At 48.0% G+C, this 14,858-nt stretch overlaps 1 protein-coding gene across 2 annotated transcripts; it reads right to left on the bottom strand.

The window, feature by feature from the left end:
* Window positions 1-2,220: 2,220 nt before the first annotated feature.
* On the bottom strand, window positions 2,221-14,569 carry zbtb14 (zinc finger and BTB domain containing 14). 2 transcript variants are annotated; one of them, XM_080020104.1, is made up of 10 exons: window positions 14,442-14,569; window positions 11,963-12,151; window positions 11,309-11,479; window positions 9,752-9,847; window positions 9,121-9,273; window positions 8,335-8,579; window positions 7,860-7,945; window positions 7,615-7,754; window positions 6,849-6,944; window positions 2,221-2,948 (listed from the first exon to the last, which is right to left on the bottom strand). In XM_080020104.1, the coding sequence occupies exons 2-10, from the start codon at window positions 12,149-12,151 to the stop codon at window positions 2,811-2,813; spliced, it is 1,314 nt and encodes a 437-aa protein (XP_079876230.1). In that variant the 5' UTR covers window positions 14,442-14,569; the 3' UTR covers window positions 2,221-2,810. The 2 variants fall into 2 exon arrangements, with proteins under 2 accessions (XP_079876230.1, XP_079876231.1); XM_080020105.1 differs by lacking the exon at window positions 14,442-14,569 and adding an exon at window positions 14,127-14,179.
* Between the last annotated feature and the right edge of the window lie 289 nt (window positions 14,570-14,858).

The following is a 14,858-nucleotide window of genomic DNA, read 5'->3' as shown; positions in this document are numbered from 1 at the left end:
ATAAAGAAGCGCCGATGGCGCTGGATAGGCCACACCCTGCGAAAGCCCACAAATTCCATCATAAGACAAGCCCTTAAATGGAACCCACAGGGAAAGCGGAAAAGGGGTCGCCCAAGAAACACCTGGCGCAGAGACCTGGAGGCAGACACCAAGACCATGAACATGAAGATGACCTGGACCCAACTGGAGAAGACAGCCCAAGATAGAGATGCCTGGAGATCGCTTGTGACGGCCTATGCCCCAGAAGGGGTAGCAGGTAGCAGCAGTAGTATGTACTGTGTTATGTTCTACTGTAGTCTGTACTTTATGTTCTACTGTAGTATGTACTGTGTTATTTTCTACTGTAGTATTTACTGTGTTATGTTCTAATATAGTCTGTACTTTATGTTCTACTGTAGTATGTACTGTGTTATTTTCTACTGTAGTATTTACTGTGTTATGTTCTAATATAGTCTGTACTTTATGTTCTACTGTAGTATGTACTGTGTTATGTTCTATAGTCTGTACTTTGTTCTCCTATAGTCTGTACTTTATGTTCTTCTGTAGTACTGTATGTACTGTGTTCTGTTCTACTGTAGTATGTACTTTGTTATGTTCTTCTGTAGTATGTACTTTGTTATGTTCTACAATAGTCTGTACTTTGTTATGTTCTACTGTAGTATGTACTTTATGTTCTACTGTAGTATGTACTGTGTTATGTTCTACTATAGTCTGTACCTTATGTTCTACTGTAGTATGCACTTTGTTATACTGCAGTATGTACTGTGTTATGTTCTACTGTAGTATGTACTGTGTTGTGTTCTGACTAGTCTGTACTTTATGTTCTACTGTAGTATGTACTGTGTTATGTTCTACTGTAGTATGTACTGTGTTATGTTAAAATATAGTCTGTACTTTATGTTCTACTGTAGTATGTACTGTGTTGTTCTATAGTCTGTACTTTGTTCGACTATAGTCTGTACTTTATGTTCTTCTGTAGTACTGTATGTACTGTGTTCTGTTCTACTGTAGTATGTTCTTTGTTATGTTCTTCTGTAGTATGTACTTTGTTATGTTCTTCTGTAGTATGTACTGTGTTATGTTCTACTGTAGTATGTACTTTATGTTCTACTATAGTATGTACTGTGTTATGTTCTACTGTAGTATGTACTTTGTTATGTTCGTCTGTAGTATGTACTGTGTTATGTTCTACTGTAGTATGTACTTTATGTTCTACTATAGTATGTATTGTGTGATGTTCTACTGTAGTATGTACTTTTTTATGTTCTACTGTAGTCTGTACCTTATGTTCTACTATAGTATGTACTTTATGGTCTACTATAGTATGTACTTTGTTATTCTGTAGTCTGTACTTTATTTTCTACTGTAGTATGTACTGTGTTATGTTCTACTGTACTATGTACTGTGTTATGTTCTACTGTAGTATACTTTATGTTCTACCGTACTATGTATTGTAATGTTCTACTGTAGTATGTACTTTATGGTCTACTATAGTATGTACTTTGTTATTCTGTACTTTACTTTCTACTGTAGTTTGTACTGTTATGTTCTACTGTAGTCTGTACTTTATTCTACCGTACTATGTACTGTAATGTTCTACTGTAGTATGTACTTTATGTTCTACTGTAGTCTGTACTTTATGTTCTACTGTAGTTACGTACTTTGTTCTACTGTAGTCTGTACTTTGTTCTACTGTAGTATGTACTGTGTTATGTTCGACTATAGTATGTAGTCTTATGTTCTGCTGTAGTGTGTACTTTATGTTCTACTGTAGTCTGTACTTTATGTTCTACTGTAGTACGTACTTTGTTCTACTGTAGTCTGTACTGTGTTCCACTGTAGTATGTACTGTGTTATGTTTGACTGTAGTATGTACAGTCTTATGTTCTAGTGTAGTATGTACTTTTATGTTCTACTGTAGTCTGTACTTTATGTTTTACTGTAGTACATACTTTGTTCTACTGTAGTCTGTACTGTGTTCTACTGTAGTATGTACTGTGTTATGTTTGACTGTAGTATGTACAGTCTTATGTTCTACTGTAGTATGTACTTTTATGTTCTACTGTAGTATGTACTGTGTTATGTTCTACTGTACATACATCTGTACAATCTGTTTGTCAGATTGTTTCTACTGGTCTGATCAGCTTTTTAAACCATAATAAAACTGATTTCAATCTTTATTGATCATATTGATTGGAACAGTGTTTTATTGATCGTCCTTTCTTGTGATCGAGCTGAGGTTCCACACTCAGCCACTGGGGGCGCCGTGCAGCAGCGGTAATAAAAAACATTTGTAGTTTTCAATAAACTGTTTTTAAAGTAAAACAAAGCGAGTCTGACGTGCACGCCGCTCTGAGGCCAACATGGCCGCCACCCGCCGCAGAGAGGAAGCTTCAGTCTGGACTGCGTGGACCACTTCCTGTTCTCCGACACCCACAATCCTCTGCTTCAGCTGGGTGGCCATGGTAACACATTGTGACAGTTCTCTGCTGCGCCTGATTGGGGCCGGTCAGAGGTCTCCTAGCAACAACAGAAGTCCAGATCCTAGTCCCCCACGTCCCGGCCCGTCCAGGTCCAGGAGCAGCCCGGGTCCGGGTCCGGGTCCAGGAGCAGCCCATGTCCAGGTCCAGGAGCGGTCCAGGTCCAGGCCCAGGTCTAGGAGTAGCGCAGGTCCAGGTCCAGGAGCAGCCCAGCTCCAGGTCCAGGTCTAGGAGTAGCCCAGGTCCAGGAGCAGCCCAGCTCCAGCTCTAGCAGTAGCCCAGGTCCACGTCCAGGTCCAGGAGCAGCCCAGCTCCAGGAGTCGTCCAGGTCTAGGAGCAGCCCAGGTCCAGCTGGGTCTCCTCAGCAGCCATGGCGGCCGCCTGCAGTGTCTCCGTCTCGCTCTGCAGCGACGGCAGCGACTTCCTGTCTCCGTGCATGTTGTTCTCATGGCGCTTCAGATCCGACGCCTGACACACACACACACACACACACACACACACACACACACACACACACACACACACACACACACACACACACACACACACACACACACACACACACACACACACACACACACACACAGAAATGACCCTGATTATATGACTTTTACCCCTTTTTAAGAGACTCATTTCTGGAAAGAGACTTGAAGACCAAATCGTATTTTTATAAAGTAAATAGTTTTATTCGAAACGAATGCTAATGCAGCAGGCAGTCGTACGGAGAACACGCTGTATCCCACGTGCAAAGACTGATGAACATCATGAGGAGACAAATCTCCACCTGGAGACTGTTTGCAACACGCTGAGCTGATGGCGTCACATGAGGGCGAGAGAGAGAGAGAGAGAGAGAGAGAGAGAGAGAGAGAGAGATTGGACGGGAGGACGAGGGGAGGAGCAGAGGAGTCAAGGGGGGGAGAGGGACGAGGAGGGAAGGAAGGGCTCCGTCTTATCTCTTAAGAAACTAACGTTATGTTATTTAGCGCGATGGACGCTTCATGTCCAGGTCAATTCACACACCTGAGAGTGAAGCAGACAACACCTGTGAATGTACGAAGCACAACGATGACAACAACAAGCACCGAGCAGATGTCAACAATAAAGCATCAATGCTGATCACGGATTCAGGATCCACCGAAGGGAAAACTGTCCTGCAATTCACCTGAGGAGCGCTGCTGGCAGGTGGACAGGCAGCCTGTTATCACCTGGAAGTCCAAACACAGACCCACGATGGCAGGCTGTGCAGAGCAGTGCGAGCAGGTGCTAAGCGTTAGCAGCTCGCCGCCTACAAGCGTAAACGCACAGTAGCACGTGCAGCCCTTGGTGGCTGGAACGGGTATTAACTGCCAAAAGCTTCCGAAGAGACAAGGATTTCGGAGAGCTGTTCATAATTATAATGATAAGAATAAATATAGCTGCAGGCAGAAATACACAGCTTAGTTTAGTCATGTATTACAGGTTTCCTGAATCAGAGCTCTGTGATTATATGCGGGGACGACTGGAGCTCCTCAAACGAATGAAAACAACCGTTTTTCACTAAATTCTGCTCCAAATGTAGATCGATATCGAACAAACTCCATCGACAAGACGTCTAACAAGACGCCATAATGCTGCTTGGCCCCGCCCCTTGCAGCTGCCTGCGCGAACGCTCCGTGTGATTACGCACATTTAAGTTGTTTTTTTTTTCATCATCACTATGTCCGTCAAAAACTCATCGGCAGTGATCTCCCACGGCCGCGATGCACTCGTGCATATAAAGAATTCCCTTAAAGAAATACTTTGGGACATTTTATCCGCTGATCCAGAGCGCTGGCGGAGATTCTACGCTCCAACACCATCAACAAGGACGACAACAACAACAATGCAGCCGCCGTTCCACGGGGGGGCCGATGGAGGACAGACGGCGGTAAGCGAGGCGGCGTTCGGATCAGAACGAGGACGCAACCTTACCGTCCACCTCCGCCCAGCATCCTCCTCGCCAATGTCCAGCACCTGGAGAACAAGATGGATGACCTCCGGGCAAGGATTGCACTCCAAAGGGCTACGAGGAACTGTCGCGCCCTCTGCCTGACGGAGACACGGCTGAACCCGCTGGCGCCGGATCAAGACATTGGTCCAGCCGAGGCCTTCTCTGTGCCCGGCGCCGCCACGTTGGAGGGCTCGCCCGCTCCCGCTCGCTCAACCTGGAACAGCTGACCATCTCATGCCGTCCTTTCCACCTCCCCCCGGGAATTTAGCACAGTCATCACCACAGCTGTTTATGTTCCACCGCAAGCCGACGCTGACACAGCACTATCAGACCTGTATGACGTGTTGTGCGGACTTGGTGGCTTTAAAACAGGGTGAACCTCAAAAAAGTGATGCCCCATTTCCACCAACACATCACGTGTTCCGCCAGGGGAGAAAGAACAGATGCAGGACCGTCTCGTTCCCTGCGTCCAGGAAATCGGACCACGTCACCATCTCGTTGCTGCTCGTTTACAAGGGACGTAAATCAGAGGCCGTGCTTCAGGTGGCTCTGACTGACGTCAAACTGGGACATGTTCAAGTGACTTTACAGAAGAAGCTACGGGCTTCATAGCTACGTTAGCGGACGGCATCATTCCCACCGGGAAAGTTCGGATATTCCTGAACCAGAAACCCGTGGGTCGATAAATCCATCCGCGGCGCCCTGAACGCTCGCACGGACACAGCGAACGAATGCGCGACGAAGGCCAACATGGACAACTACAAAGCGGCGCCATACAAACTGCGGAGGGCGGTGAAGGATGCTAAACTGATATACAGAGAGACAGTGGAGCTACAGGTGGGGCAACGGGACGCCAGACTCTTGTAGCAGGGGCTGGAGACCATTTCTAACTACATGAGCAGACCCTCCCTAGGCACGAGTGTGGACGCCTCCCTAGCCAACGAACTGAGCTTCTTTTATGCACGGTTTGAGGCTAGCAACAACACCGCTAGCTGGCCAGCTAACTGGGGTTACACCGCTGGGGATGAGCGCGCACGCTCAGTGTCTGAGCATGACGTCAGGAGGGCTCTGATCTCTGATGCGTGTGAACACCAGGAAAGCTGCGGGGCCCACATGGCATATCTACTCTGCAATCATCCAGTCTGTCCTCTGCACCTCCATCACTGTCCTCTGCACCTCCATCACTGTCCTCTGCACCTCCAACACTGTCCTCCGCACCTCCATCACTGTCTGGTTTGGTTCGGCCACCGATCAGGACAGGAACAGACTACAACGGACTATACGGACCGGAGAGAAAATCCTACTTACTACAGTACAATACAGTACTTGACGAATAAAGCTGATTCTTATAATGCATACTATACTGTTACTGCATTGCTGTGCCATGCTGTTGTATACTGTACTGTATATCTCAACACACACTACCTCTCTTTATTCACATGCCACTTTACTGCACATACCTGTATATACATAAGTCTATTCCTCTTATTTATATTTGTAATCCCACTCAGTATATTACCTTTTTACTCTTATTTTATTCTATTTACTTACTGAATGACGTTTGAGGTTTCAGTTAGTTCAGTTATTTAATAAGTAACTTGTTATCTATTGTGTCAGTTAGTACTTATTTTGCATAATCTCCGGGTGCGTTGCAATGACATTTCACTGCATATATGTATGTGATAAATAAACATCTTGAATCTTGAAACGTCCTGCTTCTAACAAGAGCTCCACCATACCTGTGCATGCTGCCAGCTGGCATGGCAAGTGCTCAGGGCCGTGGTATTAAGTTACCAATGCAAGATGTTGAGGAGGAGGAGGAGGAGGAGGAGGAGTATTTCATGCTTGGGTTATGACCAGGCCCTGGGGGCAAAAAGGGACCAGGCATCATGAATGCACTGCTTCATCATGCGTATGTGCACAAGAGAGGCCCTCTGCCATTGGTTTAGGGGGACGCTCCAGGCTCCTCCCAGGGAGGACAGAGAAACACAGTTAAGGACGTGAGTAAGGCTCAGTAACCTTACAATGTAACCTTTACTGTAGTAGTACTGTAGTAGCACTCTAGTAGTAGCACTCTAGTATCACTGTGGCATCACTGTAGTAGCACTGTAGTAGTAGTACTGTAGTAGCACTGTAGTGTCACTGTAGTAGTACTGTAGTATCACTGTATTAGCACTGTAGTATCACTGTATTAGCACTGTAGTATCACTGTAGTATCACTGTAGTAGTACTGTAGTAGCACTGGCGTAGTACTGTAGTAGTACTGTAGTATCATAGCATCACTGTAGTATCACTGTAGTAACACTGTAGTAGTACTGTAGTAGTACCATAGTAGTACTGTAGTATCACTGTAGTAGCACTGGAGTATCACTGGAGTAGCACTGGAGTAGCACTAGTACCTTGGCGAAGGCCTTGGTGCAGGAGGAGCAAACGAAAGGTTTTTCTCCTCGATGGCGACGCTCGTGATCCTTCAGGTGAGACTTGTGTTTAAAGGCCTGAGAAGGGAGAGGAGGTGGAGGGAAGGTGGAGGAGAGAGGAGATAGAGGAGGTGTGGAGGTGGAGGAAGTAGAGGAGGGGAGGAAGAGAAGGAAGTGGAGGAGGAGGGGTGGAGGTAGAGGAGGGGAGTGGATGAGGAGGGGAGGTGGAGAGAGAAAGTGAGGAATTTTAATACATCAGTGATTTTCTCGCAGGTTGATAAGCAGACAGGTAGTCAGTCAGACAAGCAGTCAGACAGACAGATGGTCAGACTGGCAGTCAGTCAGACAGACAGATGGTCAGACAGACAGGCAGTCAGTCAGTTAGACAGACAGGCAGTCGGACAGACAGTCAGTCAGTCAGACAGACAGATGGTTAGACTGGCAGTCAGTCAGACAGACAGATGGTCAGACAGGCAGTCAGAGAGGCGGTCAGTAAGACAGATGGTCAGACAGGCAGTCAGTTGGAGAGACAGAAAGATGTCAGACAGGCAGTCAGTCAGACAGACAGACGATCAGACTGGCAGTCAGTCAGACAGACAGTCAGTCAGACAGACAGACAGGTAGGCAGTCCGACAGTCAGACAGACAGTCAGTCAGTCAGACAGATGGTCAGACAGGCAGTCAGTCAGACAGACAAACAGACGGTCAGTCAGTCAGGCAGGCAGTCAGTCAGTCAGTCAGACAGGTACCTTGTCGCACATCTGGCAGCTGAACGGCCTCTCGTTGCTGTGAACTCTCTCGTGTTTCTTCAGATCTGGAGCTCGAATGAACGACTTCCCGCACATCTCACAGCGATACGGCTTGAAGCCCGTGTGGATCTTCAGGTGCTCTGTGGAGTACACACAGCACTACTACAGTACTGCTGCAGTACTACTACTATGCTACCATAGTACCCATAGTACTAACAAGTAGTACTACTTGTGTGTGCACGTACCTTTTAGATGTGCATGTGTAGTAAAAGCTTTGCTGCAGATTTCACAGGCAAATGGTCGATCAGCAGAATGAAGCTTTTCATGTTTCCTGTGGAGAGAGACTAGTTACACTAACTGCCAGACTAGTTTAACTACCCAGCGGAGACTCGTTAAACTAACCAGCAGACTAGTTACGCCACCCAGCGGAGACTAGGTAAAGTGTCACACATGGACTTGTTTAACTAACCAGCCAAGACTAGTTAAGCTACCAAGCAGAGACTAGTTAAACCAACAGAGATTAGTTAATCTAACACACATCGACTTGTTTAACTAACCAGCCAAGACTAGTTAAACCACCAAACACACTAGTTAAACTACCAAGCAGAGACTAGTTAAACTAACCAGCAGAGTAGTTCAGCGACTAACCAGTGTTTGACTTTGTTTTCGTTAGACCCTTTTCCTAGTACTAGTACTTTTTTGGAGTACTAGTCGTGGTACCTGAGCCTATTTTCGTCCAGGAAGTTCTTCCCGCACACCTGGCAGGACAGCGCCTCCCGGTGGCCGTACAGCAGGTATTCAAACTTGATGTCGGGCGTGGCTGTGGACCACCCGGGCGGCTGCTCGTCCTTCACCTCCCCCATGTTGTCGGCGAATGACAGCGTCTGGGTGGTGTGATGCCCCGCCCCCAGGTCTTTAGGCTCCGCCTCCATCTCCGACACCACGTCCTGGTCGTAGCAGCTAACCTGCAGGGGGCGACGGGAGGCGGCCATGTTGTTTACAGATTCAGTCACAGATGGATCGGCATTATAGTTGCATAACTGAGTTATACTACTATCTGTAATATATACATATTGTAATTATAATATAATAACTTATTGTCATATAAAGTTCTGTCGTCATGACAACATTACATCTGGTTGATGCTTGACTTGAAGCTGCTCAGTTTGATCAGAAATAGATCCTGTGATCACAGCTTTCAGCCACAGTTTCACTGTCGGCCACTAAGGGCTGGTTCTGCTGAGTGGAAGAGGAACAATCTTCTCATTGAGCCATGAAGAATATGTCAAGGATTAAAGAGGTGTTTGGGGGCGGGACTTCCTGTGGTAACAGGGGACGGGTTGGGGTTCGGGTGAGGTAGACGTAGCACTTCCTCTTAGACTGGTAGGCTCACCCCGATCAATGTATCCATATGTATACTTTGGACTTCACATGTTGTGTACTGTGTGTGTGTGTGTGTATACAGTGTGTGTGTGTGTGTGTGTGTGTGTGTGTGTGTGTGTGCACCTTGTGCACCTCCTCGCTGCTCAGCTCCTTGAGGAGCAGTGCCTCCTGCACCCTCAGGGCAGAGTCAGGTGACTTCTCCAGAGCCTCCTGATTGGACGAGGCCTCCACCAGGTCCTCAGGGGAGGGGTCGTCCTGCTCACCCAGCACGTGCACCTAGTGCACACACACACACACACACACACACACACACACACACACACACACACACACACACGTTTTGCATCAAATAAACCTGCGCATGAACCAAGTAACAAGGTCACAGTACTACACACAGTACAACTTTTAAAAGTGAGGTGACGAAAAACAAGCGCGTCCAACTTGTGTCTGAGTTTATCCAGCCGCTCATGGATTGTTAGACAAGGTGAGGATGACCTGTTACAAGCATTTTAACCATGACGGCTCATTGTTTTAGCTTATTTAGCCTCCTGTGAATGTGTGCTTTCATATCAACCATATGTTCACCCAATGTACAGAAAACGTGCTGTCATGTGATATACATATCGTTATGGAGATATAGAATAGAGCGCTATATCGGGATCCAACAGTTTGGCCATATCGCCCAGCATAGTGTGCATAGATCGTGTGTAGTGCTGTGTATATAGTGTGTGTAGTAGTAGTGTAGTAGTGGTACCTCTGCAGCTGCCGCCAGCTGGGCTTCAGGAGGCAGCGCCATCTTGACAATGTCGTAGGGAAACTTCTCCTTCTCTTCTGAGGACACATCTCGTTTCTGAGGGACACACAGGACAACTACTGACACCGTACTGACACCGTACTGTACTACTGACATGCTTCTGTACTACTGACACATTACTGTACTACTGACACACACACACACACTTCTGACACGCTTCTGTACTACTGACACGCTTCTGTACTACTGACATGCTACTGAACTACTGACACGTGACTGTACTACTCACACACTGCAGTAATACTGACATGCTACTGTACTATTGACACACTACTGTACTACTGACATGCTACTGTAGTACTGACACACTCCAGTACTATTGAAGTGCTACTGAACTACTGACACGCGACTGTACTACTCACACACTGCAGTAATACTGACATGCTACTGTACTATTGACACACTACTGTACTACTGACATGCTACTGTACTACTCACACACTCCAGTACTATTGAAGTGCTACTGTACTACTGACACACTACTGTACTACTGACAAGTCCTCATGACACGCTACTGTACTGCTGACACGCTACTGTCCTACTAACAGGCTAACATTAGCTAGCGTCTTCTTTGCTGGTGACCAACAACAAGCTGTGTCTCATGAACCTTTACTGAAACAAAGTTCAACACCACCACAGAGACAGACTGCCAGTCTGGACTAAACCTGGTGATGGTGTGGTCCATTGGCTAGAGACCACATCCACCTCCTAGAGACAACATCCACCTCCTAGAGACCACATCCACTATCTAGACACTACATCCACCTCCTTGAGACCACATCCACTATCTAGTGAACACATCCACCTCCTAGAGACCACACCGAACATTGACTCTGACTGGAGCCTTTCTGTGTGGAGTGCATATTCTCCCCATGTTCAGGATGGTGTCCTCCAGGTGCTCTGGTTTCCCCCACCTTTAACACATGCATGTCCAAGTTCCTGGCAATGCTCCTCAGCAAGGTGTCTTGCTCCTCATAACTGATACACTGGGATGGACTAGTTTCCCCTGGAGGGATTAACAGAAAACAATACATCATCACGTGGCCTACACCAACAGGACCAAACAGGGGCCCAAGCTGCAGATGGAGGAGTGCTTTGTGGCAGGGCCCCAGCCCCCGGGCCACGCACGCTCCCTGACGAGCTGAGCGACTTGTTTGTCGCTGCGTCCGGCAGAGCAAGGAATTTGCTTTCCATGCTTGGCTCCACGCGCCCCACTAGGAGGGTGGATGCTCGCAGATCTACGGCATCGGGGGCACCCCCCCCATGCGCTCAGGACGTGGGCGGTGCAGCTGGCAGATGTCATCACCCACCTCTTCAGCCCGTCACTGGTCCAGGACCTTGTGCCTCAAGGCAGCAACCACTGTACAGAAGCAACTTTCTGTTTCTGGTTCCAACTACTGGGACCCCCAGGGAGCGGACCCCCAGGACCTTCCAGAGGAGCGCACGGCGTGCCAAGGAAGCAGACCCCCAGGATCTGGTGTGTGCAAGTGCACGTACCTGCGTGCACAGCGTGTCTAGGAAGCGGACGCCCAGGATCTGTCCTGATGACATCATCAGGTTGACGTCCCTGGTCCTGATGCTGATCCTGGACGTGTACATGTAGTTCAGCACCTCCTCGAAGATGTCCGAGCGGATGAAGTCAATCTCTATCACCGACGAGCTGTCCACCTGACACACACACACACACACACACACACACACACACACACACACACACACACACACACACACACACACACACACACACACACACACACACACACACACACACACACACACACACACACACACAGTTCTTCTCCATTCCACTGATTATGTCATGATGATGTCATCACTAGCACTGTCATGACCGTCTAAAATGATGATCAGTGGTGCTGATGTCACGATGATGTGATAACTTTGTGATGACGTCTCATCATCATCACAACAACATTGTGAGATCACCACCACCCTGTGCTGCTCGAGCAGCTTCTTGGAAGTACAGCGAGCAGGTGTGGTCATGGTGATGTCACAGCGGTGTTGTCATTGTTACCATCCGCTTCTTGAACAGCTTGTTGAAGCACAGCGAGCGGGACGTAATGATGTCATGGTGCTGTGTTTTGTTGCCATGGTGTTGTCATGGTGTTGTTGTCGCAGTGTCGCCGTGGTTACCTCGTGCTTCTTGAACAGCTTCTTGAAGTACAGCGAGCAGGCGGCCAGGACGCAGCGGTGCGCCCTGAACTTGACGTCCTCCACCACCACGGCGATGTCGCAGTGCTCCCCCTGCAGGCGCTGCTCGTTCAGCAGCTTCAGGAAGACGCTGTGGTGCTGCTCGTCCACGTACTTCACCACCTCACACATCTACACGGTACACACACAGTACACACGCAGTGAGTGCCTGACGCGCGACTTGTAGAACTGGTGACCATGGCAACCACGCATCGGCAATTGCTTGGCGACGACGATCCTACACAAACATAAAATCCATATTTCAGTGTTGAGAATGTGATTTCTCTGGGTGTTCAGCGATGCTAAACCATGAGCTCACCGCGGCGTTCGGGGTTTCCCAGAATGCCGCGCTGCTTCGTCTCCCACGTTAAGGAAGCTGCTGCTCATTAGTGGCAGAAAAGTTGGCCTGTTTTTCGGAGACGAGCGAGTCTGTTTCATTCAGTGCCATGGCTCAGGAACGGCTCCCAGGAATCCTTTCATTCTGTCTAAATGATTTATTTTTACCTTTGACTCCGCCCACTCCACCGAGTCGACTGATTCTTCTGGTCTGGCATATTTCTCGGTTGGAAAACAATTAGCCAACCAGTGGCGGGGGCGCGACTAATGCCGTTGTTAGGCTGTGTGCAGCCCGGAGCCAGGGAGGAGTAACAACAACAACAACGGCGACCGACAAGATGGAGGCTGCTACTGAGGCTGTTATAAACCCATTGAAAAGTACAAATTACTTTGAAATCTGAACAGAACTCGTAGTTGGTTTTACTTCGCTTCGCTCCACTCTTAAAACCCCCGATCCCTGCCTATTGTCATTGCTCAGATTTTTATTTTGTATCTTCTCCGTGTTTTTCGGGCTAAAAGTATCTGAAACACGACAACGGCAGTACGCACAGATGATGGTTAGGGTCTCGTGAGAACCAGGACTTTTCAGACGTCTTGTAGTTCAAGTTTGATCAATATCGATCTACATTTGGTGCAGAAATCAGTGAAAAACGGTCATTTTACCAGAAGTAGAAGAACGTTGCCCTGACTTGATTAGCTGCAGGATGCATTCGCATTCAGTCACTTCGAAAATATGTTTTCACCAAACAAATAGTTGTTTCATTTTTGTTCTTTTGCACCAAACCTCACAAGAATAAATTCCTGGTTCATGTAAATAAACCGATTCTGATCATTTGCTTCACAACACGAGCCAGTCTGAGGGGATATGGTGCCTTGCTCTGGGGCTCAGGTCAGTGGTCAAGTCTGTTACTAGAGGGCGTGGGTGCTACTAGACAGACTGGGTTAACAGTCAGCCTCGCTCTCTGCACTGGCTTTAGGTTGATTGGGGTTCCAACCAGTGGAGTCACAACTAGTTATGACAAGTCGTCCCATTATTATAATAATAATAAATATATAAAATAAAATAATAAAAACCCCAATGATAACAATAGGTTATTATTAATAATAGTATTATTATTCATATTATTATCAACACATCAAGCAGCAGCTACCTGACAGGCCAGGGCCTAATCCTCTGATATTAGTACTCTGATACTAATAATATGGTATTAGTGCTGTTCTTAATACTCTGGTATTAGAACCGACATTTATACTCTCGAATTAATATCAACATTGATATTATGGTATTAATACTCATATGCTCTGACATTAATAGTCGGACATTAATACATGTCAATACTGATATTAATACTCTGGTGTTATTACTGATACCAATACCCTGATGTCAATACTCTGATGTTAATACTGATAAAAAATACTCTGATGTAAATACTCTGGTATTAAAATGATACGAATACTCTGGCATTAAATTAGCACTGATATCAATACTCGGATATGAACACGCTGGTGTTGATCCTGATATGACTACTCTGACGGTAATATTGAGATGAATACTCTGGTAATTGTACTGTTGTTATCATCAGTAAACTGTGTGTTGGGTGCAAAGATCGGAGCTCCGCGCTGCCTCTAAGATGGCGGCGCCGCCGCTGCCACCGCCGCCGCCGCCGCCTCCGCCGCTTCTGCCGGCTCCAACATGGCGGCTCCTCAGGGGGGTTACAGTCAGTTAGTGTTGTAACCCGTCAGCGGGTTGACCTCACTAACCATCACTCACCCGCACTAACCAACCCGAGGCCGCTGCTCCCAGCGAGCGGCCTACTAACCAGCTGCTAGCATGTCCAGCTGCTAGCGTGTCCAGCTGCTAGCGTGTCCAGCTGCTAGCATGTCCAGCTGCTAGCGTGCCAGTGCTACATGCTAGCAGCTAGCGGCTCGCGCTCGGCGTTCCGAGCCTCGAGCCCGGCTCTCGGCCACGCGGGCGGCTCGCGCCGCGGCCTCGGCTCGAGCCCCATGAACGACCAGGGCTCGAGCGCGCGCAGCATCCCCGCACCGCGCGCGGAGCGGCGCGCGGTGCGGGAGCGGAGCCTCTTACCGTCAGACCGGGGCCGTGCGGGGCGGGCGGGCCGTGCGGGGCCGTGCGGGGCTCAGCTCGGGGTCCGCGGCGGGAAAAAGATAAATACACCGAGTGTTGTTGTGACGCGGGGACGAGCGCTGAGCGGAAGCCAGTATCCCGCACGGCACGCACGCGCTCTGAGAACCCGCCTGGCGCGGTGCGTCGGCCCGGCCGCCATCTTGGCGCGGTCTCGAGGGTCCACGTCGCTGTTACACAACTTAGGAATCATAGGTCACAATCTTGTAGGAGCCAGGAGTTGGTTTGCTATTCATTGATTTATTATTATCAGGTTTGTTGTATATGAATTTATTATGATTATGTTTTGGGTTATATTTGGTCAACGAATGAATTTACTATCGCGGGTGTGGGATGAATGATTGACAGGCATATGGGCGT

Source organism: Zeus faber, assembly GCF_960531495.2.
Source record: "Zeus faber genome assembly, chromosome: 19".
In the NCBI taxonomy this organism is placed as follows: Eukaryota; Metazoa; Chordata; class Actinopteri; order Zeiformes; family Zeidae; genus Zeus; species Zeus faber.
Note: the sequence above shows the minus strand (reverse complement) of the source record. Positions and strands in the feature narration are given on the sequence as shown.